The sequence below is a fragment of the Elephantulus edwardii genome, unplaced genomic scaffold, assembly GCF_000299155.1.
Source record: "Elephantulus edwardii isolate Elephantulus edwardi_28Jun2011 unplaced genomic scaffold, EleEdw1.0 scaffold00294, whole genome shotgun sequence".
Classification (NCBI taxonomy): domain Eukaryota; kingdom Metazoa; phylum Chordata; class Mammalia; order Macroscelidea; family Macroscelididae; genus Elephantulus; species Elephantulus edwardii.
In genome coordinates this window covers 1,744,109-1,755,029 of record NW_006400044.1, presented here as the reverse complement: position 1 = coordinate 1,755,029, position 10,921 = coordinate 1,744,109, and the positions used below count along the sequence as shown (strand labels likewise).

General features: G+C 37.7%; 1 protein-coding gene across 4 annotated transcripts in view; it reads right to left on the bottom strand.

Annotated features, from left to right (window-relative positions):
* Window positions 1–361: 361 nt before the first annotated feature.
* Window positions 362–10,921, bottom strand: part of BMPR1B (bone morphogenetic protein receptor, type IB) — a 265,052-nt gene continuing 254,492 nt past the window's right edge. Inside the window, exons 9-11 of one of the 4 annotated variants that reach the window (XM_006900754.1) lie at window positions 9,412–9,587; window positions 3,744–3,874; window positions 362–753 (exon numbers count right to left, since the gene is read on the bottom strand). In XM_006900754.1, coding sequence (XP_006900816.1) covers window positions 628–753; window positions 3,744–3,874; window positions 9,412–9,587 — 433 coding nt within the window. In that variant the 3' untranslated portion in view covers window positions 362–627. The remainder of the gene's footprint in view (window positions 754–3,743; window positions 3,875–9,411; window positions 9,588–10,921) is intronic. The other 3 variants (XM_006900756.1, XM_006900755.1, XM_006900757.1) reach the window with 3 other exon arrangements.

Below are 10,921 nucleotides of genomic sequence, written 5' to 3'. Positions count from 1 at the left end.
AGGTGGTACTGACAACCAGATGTACCCATATTGATGTGTCCGCCCCAAACACAGGCTGGCCAAGGTGGTCTGAGGAGGTGGGTGGGAAGCAACGGCTTTAACATGAGTTCTGTCCTCTGTTCTCCAATGTCACGGGCTACCTTTTGTTTTATAGGGTGCAATAATAGTATTTTACCAATAAGGGAACAACCAATTAACTTTCAGCAGAGGTTCTAGAAAGAACTTTTGATGATGTTATTATTTAAACTATAACAGTATAAACCTTACAACATCTAGATTTGTTTTATTTTGGCAAAATGAAAGCATCTTTAAAAAAAAAAGGCAACTCCAAAATACAAGGCTTTCTTAGAAAGCAACACATATTATATACTGAACAAGTTACCCAAGCCAGCTCTGCCTCCCACAGTCAGAGAGGAATCTGTTTGTCTAGGGACGTCTTTGTCTCTGTCCAGGGTGCTACCTAGGAGCCGAAGTCTGAATCCACCATGAAGCAGGATGATGTTCAAGGCTTGTACCATGGATGCTTCTCTACCACTTTCTACTATCTTTTTCTCTGCCCACAACAGAAGGAAAAAAAAAACCCAAATCTCTTGCCTTTCTCAATAGAGGCTTACTTTCCCCTTCAAATCAAAGCTTAATGTCCTGGGACTCTGACATTTTGGCCAGTGTTTTCTTCACACGCAGGGCTGTCAGCCGGGATGCAGGGTTGTGAGCCCAGCACTCTGTCATGAGCTTTCCCATCTGCCTTAGACACTGTGGGAAGAGAAAGGTAAAACTGGAGCAGCAGTCGAGAAATGTATTTTCTGCACGTTTTGACACCTGACATGTGGCTTTTACTGCTTTTCTGAAGTCAGAATATTCTTTTAAAAGGTGCTCTCCCAACTCTGAAGATAGAAAGTTCTCTAAGAATACCTCTTTCATGCAAAATTGCATTTGACCCCAACTGATTTTCAAGTCTTCCTCTGATGAGAGCAAGCAGGTGGTTTAGCTGACTGTTGAAAGATCCCTTTGTGAATCAGTATAAAACAAATATGAAAATCTTCATGGAGTCTGTATTCCGCTCCATGCTCCCAGACTGTTTACTGAACTTGATAAGTTTAAATCTTTTATTTCTTACTACTCAAATAAACATGGTTTATTTGTAAATCACAGCTGTCTGCTACAATAATAGCATCACGTTATACCTTTTAACAAGATGAATGACCTGTGCCTGGCATCACTAAACTTTCTCTGTGTTCTCCTGCCATACATCAATTATGAGGCTTCCTGTGGAAAGGCACAATTTTACCTCATCAGAAATTCTCAGTAAAGGCAAAGTGACATAATCCTAATGCCTTTACCACCTTCAAAATAATATAACTTCAGCATCTCTTAACGATTCCAGCCAATGTTGTTAGGAAACGTACATGTTAGTTAACATTTCCATAATGATACACAAAACCAATAAGCAGAAGTACTTTGTAACAGCATTTTACCCTGAAGAATTAGTTTATAAATAAAACTCTCGTCATGGAGGTGGTTATACTTACTTTGGCACATGTTAACATGAATCTTTTGTTTTCTTTTTCTTGTATCTCAAACTTATTTCTAACTATTCCAGCCTGCCAGAATACTCCAGGAATTGGGTGAGTCTGGACACTAAAATAGAAGATGCAGGGGGATGTGGAGTCGGAGGAGAGAAGATTGAGTCCAGGCAGACAGACCTGCTGATTTATTCCTGCCTTCTCAGCAGCTCTTTTCAAAGCTGTTCAGGTCTCTCACCATATTCTGACAGCTACAGCTGAACGTCAACTTGTTCAAATCACGTATCATCATCTTTATTAACAAGGATACTCAGCACAGTCAAATATGCCAGGTAGGGTCAATGTCGTACACATTCACACTCATTTCTGCGGAGTCAGAACCAAAGCATAGTCAACATTCCCCTGGGTTTTTACAGACTACAGTGCACAGAAGAAAGTGCCTTTCTTCCTCCCATGGAGCAGCTGGTGAATTCAAACCACCTGTCTTTTGGGTGGCAGCACAGTTCTTAACCACTTTTTTACTTGTTAATATGTGAAAAGTCTGGGGTGCATCATGAAGAAGAAGAATAATTCCTTAAAAACATTTAATATGCAAAACAACTCTGAGATTTCATCTCACCCCAGTAAGTATTGCAAAATTCAACAGAGCAGCAAACAGCAAATGCTGGTGAAGTTGTGGAGAAACTTGAACCCCTAGTCACTGTTGGTGGGAGTGTAAAATGGTGCAACCACTATGGAAGGCAGTATGGTGCTTTCTCAGAAAGTTGGAAATAGAAATAGCATTTGACCCAGCAATTTCACTACTGGGAATATATTCTAAAGAAATCAGAAGTGCCACCCAAGCAGATGTATGCACACCCATGTTTATTGCTGCTTTGTTCACAGTAGCAAAGAGATAGAAACAACCCAAATGTCCATCAACAAACAAATGGTTAGAGAAACTGTGGTATATTCACACAATGGAATATTATTCAGCACTGAAAGAGGAACTTGTGAAATACTATAGAAAATGTGCAATCCTGGAGGACATTATGCTGAGTGAAATATCTTAGTACTAAAGGACAAAAACTGCAAAATGCCACTATTGTAAAGAGACTGACATTGGGGTTGAGGGGAACCTAAAAAAAAAGAGGAGGTAAGTAATGTACACTGCATGGAAATAGATGATGGAAAGAACTGCTTAAAAGGAATATAGGAGCAGGTAATATTTATATGATAACAGTCCAGAATAAGAGCTACATAGTAAAGTGGACTGGGATAGAGGTGGGGAATTGTACATCAGTGAAAGAATTTTTTTTTCCAAAGAGAAAAGCAAACTGGAGGAGAGGGGGCAGGGGGGAAAATGTGCAATAGTGAATGAATGGAAATCCAAGTTATCTACAAAATTCATTTAGATCTCAATAAAATAAAAAAAGATAAATACAAGTAAATAAATTTTTAATAATAAAATTATATTTAAAAATCCCTTTAATATATTTTCATTTACTGTTCCATTGCCATAAAGTTGATTACCACTGCTAAAGATCCTATCAATCTCCTGCCTCTTTTTCTCCCTCTGCAGAGTCAGCTATGAGTTGGTTCTGACTGAACGGTACAAAAAAACAATAGCAATGAGCCTCCAGGAACTAACAACTGCATTAGGCATTACACACATATACACACCAACACTGATGCGTACACTAAAACAGTACTAATCATCACTATGCAAAATGTCAAAACATCATAAATAAGTGTAATAATGATATCTGAGCTCTTATAGCATAGTCTATAATCCATTCTATTGCTAAGGCAAAGGTCAAGTCTCTCTAGGGGTTTAAATCAACCAGCTGCTCTGAGGTAGAAATATGGTCCATTTCCTCCCATGTGATTTAAAACCATGGAAACCCAATGACGGGTCAACAGTGGGTTGGTTCTAACATAAAAACGAGTAATGAAATGGAAGTTATGAGGCTAAATGTTGACCCACCACATGATCAATATTATTTTAGAAGCTGTAAAATTAAATTCTCAAGCCAATAGCTCTGGGAACAGAGGACAAACATTTGAGGAAAGAAAGAAAATTTAGTACACTGCACTAAACTCCATATGCAATATTATAATGAGGTACTACTGCTATTATCATTTTAAAAAAAGGACTAAAAATGTTTCTGGAAGGAGTAATTGAATGCAGCACAAGAAGAATAGAAGTCCATCATAATCACTTGGTCACTTAAATCTTACCTCGTCACTACTCCATCGGTTGGGAAATGAGGGACGTAGCTTCTTGATACACACAATCTCTCTCATGTCCTCGTAGGATGGATCACTGGGCACCAGATCATGGTAGGGTAGCTGGTATTCTTCTACTATACCTGAAAATATGTATTGACAATTGTTTTTATCATTGATTTCTGTTAAGAGTGTGTGGGGGGAGGATCCAAAACAAAATATTGCCAAAGGAGGATGTTACTATTATCAAAGGCAAATCTCATTTGAAAAACAGCAAAACAGGTTTTAAAAAGAATATGGCCAAGGGTACTTTTAAAGAATACAAAGCCTAAGGGGAAAAAATATTATTTTAGGTGCTTAAGCCTTTTTCTAATTTCTGGAAGCTAAGTAAAACTAGTATATCAAATTTATTTCTAATTTTATAAAGACTCTTGTATGCCAAATGAAAAAAAAAATCTATATTAAATCTCAACATCAATTTGGCAGCCACATCCAAACTCATATTACATAATATGTGACTGTTTCTATTGCTGTATTATGAGATTGAGTCTCATAATAAACTTGGCAGTGCATCCTCCTTGAACAATATGTCAGATTTACATCTTTCTACATTATCACAAGAGTGTATTCTTTGCACATTAAAAATTTAGAAAATCAAGTACATCCAAAAACATTAGGGATGATTTCCAAGCATTAAGGTTATCTGATATCCTTTAAGTGCTTGTATTTATAAAAATTTTCTATAAGGCATTTATTACTATTAGAGAAAGTATTTTGCCGAAAGACGTGTTAAGAAATCCAAGCCTATGCCAGCTTTATCATACCGAATTCTATTTCATTTCACCTTAGTATCTTCTCTCTTTCTTACCCTTTTAAAGAGTAGGCTATTTGTGTTCCTTTTAACTATGGGATTAACTGCTCACTGTAATTTTACTCAGCCTCTGTCTTCAGAGGATGTTGCTCTAAGCCATTTTTCTGGAGCACCCTCATCCTCTATCTTAAGTCCCTTAGTATAGACATGTCAGTGCTCTTTTACCTGAACCGGATGATAGCACAGACAGGCAGATTCAACACTGCACATTCAATTCACTGGGAGTTTGTGCTTATAAAGAAAGCCCAGAGTGTGCATTATGTCCTTTCATGGAAACTGAAACACATAAAGGTCCAGAAGTTCCAAAAGCTTTCTCAGACCAACTGAACTCTCCATTGATTCTATTCCCACTGATTTATAGGTACCATTTATGTTAATCGTTCCTTTCAATTTATCTTTAAGTGAAACAACAGCAACCATGAGTTACCTCTGTATAGCAAATGGACAGACCAGTGCTATACCACTTAGAAGAATGTTTGACCAAAAACAATTAAAACCAGGCCTGCAGGCCACAGATTAAAATCACCCATCTTTCACTTGGTATAGCACTGGTCTGTCCATTTGCTGTATAGAGGTAACTCATGGTTGCTGTGATGCTAAACACTATGATACTGGTGTGTCAAATGTGATAATGGTTACCCATGGTTGACAGTGTTTGATGCAACTTCCCAAATGGCAAAGGACACACAAATGAGATTAATCAGAACTGGCTTAGACAAGCACTGTGGCAATTGGACAATTAAAACAGACATTCAAGGGGGCGGGGCGGGGGGAAGAAGAACGAACTGGGAAGGAGGGTAGAGAAAACAGTGCAACAATGAATGAATGAAAACCCAAAATCTCTGTAAATGTTCATTAGAACTAATAAAATTTAAAAAAATGCATTCACACAATGAAAAAAAAAAAACAAGCTTAGAAGTAGGAGTGGAATCCACTTCTGAAATAGCTTGCCTCTGGAAACTCTATGAACTTGGAGAAACGATGAAAGTTATACAAGTGTTCAGGTCTTTTGCTTATAGGGTTGCTATGAGTCATCTACACAACACCACAGCAACTAGTGAGACAACACAAGTCCAACCTTTGACTGGTAAGAAATGCCAGCTTCATTTCAGTTCCTTTTTCCTTTATAATTCTCAAGCCAATGGCTTTGGAAACAGTTTGAGGACAAAAATAACGACTATTTAATTCTCATATTTTCCTTAGTATCTGAAGCTGGTGTACCTTACCTATCTGGATGGACTGATGGATAGATGGTGGGATATCCATATAAACCATAACAGGCACAGACAGAATTAACCATGTAAGATAAGGATTTGATCACAATAAGGCTTTGAACTGTAAGTCTTCCTCTGTTCTCCTAATCACACAATTGAGTTATCAAAAATTTTCATTCAGTGTCTTAAGCCCTATAATTTTCCCCTCTTTCTTTCTAATGTCATGCCCCAGACTTGAAAGACAAATTTAGAAACTTTCAATTTGCTTGAAAAGGAAAATGTTAATGGGCAGAATTGTGTGTGCACTTTGCCTCTTTGGGAAAAGAAAAGAAACTAATTTGTTGAAAGCCTACTACACATCAGGCATGGAAGTCACCACGCTCTGTAATTTATCTTATTAAACTCTCAAAACCACATTTATGAGATAGCATCATTATCTATACTGTACAGATGAGAAAATTTGGTTCTGAGGGGTTAAGTAACTTGCCTAAGGCCATACAATCAATTTTTACAGGGATAAGGGAACAATTTAGTTCTTCCCAAATCTCTATAGGCCCAAGAAAATTAATACCCCGCTGTGTGGTAAGTCCGGCTTGGTTGATTTAAAGCTGAGAATGATTTTTCCTGTATCTAGGCCTACTGACTTTAAAGGATAGACTTATTCTAACATTTATTTGCTTTAGATGTTCAAGAAAACATATAATTAGAAAAGCAATCTTGTATCATACAACTCCTTCCACTTTTCTAAACTCATCTTAAATAACTGTAAGGATTTAATTCAAAAGTACACTTAACCTACTTCCCCCCCCCCCAAAAAAAAACACACCCATACGGTAAGACAGCCAATAGTTAATATATATTTGGCTACTTATTTTGTTCTTCATTCCATGATGGGAGAGAGATTTATTCACTATCTGGTTAGGGAACATTTCCCGCATTAACTTTCCTTTTTTACAAAAGATTGCTCTCAATTTAGAAGTAACATGTTCTATTTTAAATTGCTTAGAAGATCCTCAGATTTGCCAGGGTGTTTAGAAGGAATTGCAGCATCCATGCTAAAGTGTGGATACTTGTTGATAAACTCTATCTTCTTTACATTTAAATATGAATCCAAATATAAGCTGAGTCTCTCTACCAACAAAAATGAAAATGAATATGAATAATAATCATTAAAATGTAGGGAACATTCTCCTAAGTTTGTTTTGTCTGGGATTTTTTTAAGGATGTGTGTCTATTTTATTCAGTTATTTACTCCAAGTGCCTAGAACAATAAACATCCAAAGTAATTGTCAGTAATTGTTAAGTGACATTATTTCACACATCACTATTTCTAAGTATGATGAATACCAGAACATTCTGGGAACAAATAACAGGAAACATGCCCTAGTTTCAAAGAAGGTTTCGTTGAGTAAGTAATTAAAAACCAAACATACTGCCATTAAGTCCATATCAACTCACAGCAAAACTACAGAACAGAGTAGAGCCCCTCAAATATATTCCCGGCAGAAAATAGGTGGTCAAAATCAATTTGTTGAGTGAATATATTTATGCCAAGGCCTGAAGAATGAGAAACCGTTCCACACAGAGAAAATTTAAAGAGTAAAGAACTGAGTGTCAAGCAGCTTTACTTCTCTTTCCATTCACTGAATATGTACAACCACCATCAGATGTAGACGCTATAATTAGCCACATTATTAAGATGAGAAAACTGAAAAAGAGGGGGAAAATTAATACTTTGCCTTAAGATCTCATGGATAATAAATTGCAGATCTAGAAATAAACGCCAGAGAAATGTTCAGAGTCTATGCTGAACTTTCAGAATCTTCTGAGTAAGATCATGATTTTATAAAGGGTCCCTTAAACTGGCCTTTATGAAGAACAGCTACAGCACCAAGTTATATTCTGAGCACAATCATACAGGGAGCAAAACACTAGGTTAAATATACACAAAAGCCTAGCTAGACTCAGCTCCCTACCTAAAATAAACTGAAATCTACGTAGGATTCAGTGATTAGGATGGCAGTCTGGAGACTAAGGTGTACCTGGTCCAGGCCATTGTCTTCACAATTATTTGCTATCTATCAGAAAGCTGGAAAATTACTAGAGATGATAGAATGAGAATTGATGCCTTTGAGCTGTGATGCTGGAGAAGAGTACTGAATAGACCATGGACTGCTAGAAGAAGAAATAAGTTCATCCTAGAGAGAGTGAGACCAGGCTGCTCATTGGAGGCAAGGATTCTGAAGCTCCATCTGACATACAGTGGACATTTTTCAAAGGTGGGACAAATCCTTGGAGAGGGACATCATTCTTGGGAGAGTAAAGGATAGCAAAAGGGAGGAAGACCCTCAATGAGATGGACTTACTCAGTGACTAGGATAATAGGGATAGGTGTGTCAGAGACAATAAGGTTGGCTCGGGATATAGCAGGGTACATAAGGTAGCAATGAGTCATAAATGACTCAACAGCACATAACAGCAGCAACCCTGGATGGATTATACTTCAGTAATGAAAAGAATACAAACAATAGTGATAAATTCTGAAAACTAAAAGCCATCCTTGGAAGCAAGGATAAGAAAGTTTTGTCTCACGTACTTTGGGCATGTTGTTAGAAGAGGCTATTCCTTGGAAAGGTACCTTATGATTGGAAAGATGGAGGGTTAGCAAAAGACATGAATGAAGTCTTTCAACGAGATGGACAGACACAGTGACTGCAGCAATGAGTGCAAACATGTAAGATGATACTGATGGCACAGGAGAACTCAGGGCTCAGATCTGTTGCTGATAGTGTCACTATGAGTCATACTTGACAGCACCTAACAACAATAATTTATTAGAACTGGTCATACTAGGGGACTCTTGGGTTTGTAGAAAACAGTCATGGACAATTAATATGTCCTTATGCTTTATTTTTTTTAATAAAGACTGATATAGTCAACACACTTAATGGGGATATTTTCCAGAAAATAAACAGAAAGAAGAAACAATGGCTGTTCCAGTGTGCAGTATGTCTCTACTGACATCTATGAAGAAGAAATGGTAGGGAATTAGGCAACACAATTATTTTTTAAACTTTTTCTCTGTTCTTTTTTTTTTTCCTTGTTGTGTGCTGTTGGATTCAACTGGCACAGGAGACTGCCCTCCTTCTCCAGTGGAGCTTCTGGTAGATTTGAACTGTGCACCTTCAGGATTGCAGCACAGCTTCTTGCCACTAGTCAAAACTATTTTAAAAGATAGAGTCCAGCAGGTTAGAAGGAAGAGGGGGAAAGGGTAGGGAAGAGGCTGCAATTTGATGGAGCAGATAAAAAGAGTCTAAGTAACAAATGAGCTAATCCATATAGAAGAAGAAAATGGTCATTGAAAAGGCAGGAGTACCTTAGAGTGTCAGAAGCAGACTCATCAGTACTAGGTCGAGTGCAGGGATAAACCAAGATGGCTCTCAGATGTCAAATCTCATTTCTGGGGAGGATTAAAGCTACATCAATAGGAAAATCTAATTTAAAGGACAACATGATCACATTAGTTTCAGAGGATAATAAAAGGATTTGTGGTGACACTGGCTGCAGCTTCTCAAGGATGTCACTGTTAACTTACCTCCAGATACACATCTCCTAGCAACCTCCCAGAGGATGAGTCCGAAACTGTACATGTCAGCCATGATATAAGACTGGAAGTGATTTCGATTCAAGCTCTCGTCCAATACTTCAGGAGGCATATAGCGTTTAGTGCCAACTCTCGTGTTGGGTGGTATGTCAACTTCATTTGTATCACTAAGAAAATAAAGCAAAGTACTGTCAGCACTGAAGCAGCCCAACAGATGCCAAATCAAAGCTATTTTTTAAACAAGGCCTTTAGTGAGTGGTGGAAAGGGGAAAACCTCACAGAGACTCAGAATGCTTCCTTGAAAATGGATTCTTGCTACAAGTTACATTTTAAAAAATCACATGTAAAACCCAATTAAGATGAGACTCAATCAGGATGAAGTTGCAACACATTAAATTGTACTAAATGTAAACGCTCTATAATTGCAAAAATATCTGCTAAATGTCTAAAGTGTATTCTTATATATTTAACAGCTTTACTTTGAAAATTGGCATGTTCACATTCACAGGGTTTGAAAGTGACAATATTTTTTTTAAAGTACTGTGTTTTGAAGGTTTTATAACTATAAACAAGTAAAAGAACCTCTTTTTTTTTTAAAAAAAAAAAGCCTGAAAGTTGGGAAGGAAGAGAAAAATCAACAAAGCTTTGCAAAAGTTTATTTGGAGACACAGGGATATAGAAACATTTGTATCGCTGTTTACTTTTATAATTATTATTTCACAAATCAAATGATACTTGGTTTCTAAACAAAGAGGTCAAGTGATAATGAAATCAATACTTCCAGCTTTATCAGAATTTCACATAACCTATTCCTTCTTCCTATCCATGAGGCTAGAATTTCATGATGGGCAGAAGTGTGAAGACTGACATTCAGCAAGCACAGCTTCAGGGCACTGAGCTGAATGTCAGAGCACTCAGGCTACTATTAAGCTGCTGAATTAGAATTTCTTGCTAGGTTGCTGCCATGCAAATTGCCTCACTGTAAGATAGTAGGTCTATATTCTTAAGGAAACCTCAAATGCATTGCCAAATAGCTGGAACTGCCTCATTCCCCCAGTGAGTTTTAAGAGGCTGTAAATCGTACAGGAGCCTGCTCCTATTTCTCCCTCTGAGTAGCTGGTAACTTGAAGTGGCACAGAGGTGCTGACTCTTGGTTAGCCGGGTGGCTCCCATGACATCCGAGCCCCTAAAGGCATGTATCAGACGCAGTCAAGTTGCTGCCACTCACGAGGCCTCCATAGGTTGGAGCAGAACTGCTTCTTTTAGAGCTTTCAGTGGCTGATTTTCTAAACTGCCAGGGCTTTCTTCCAAAGCAAATCTGTGATAAGCTTTTTTTTTAAAAAAAAAAAAACCAAACAACTGTGATCTTAGTGAAACTTTGAATAAAGATTGGTTTCCATCCATTCACTTGGGAGGAGCTAACTCCTGACCTTTAGGTTAAGAGTCAAGTGGATTATATTTGGGGGTAGGGGGTGGGGTTTGGGGAGGTGCGGGGGGTAGG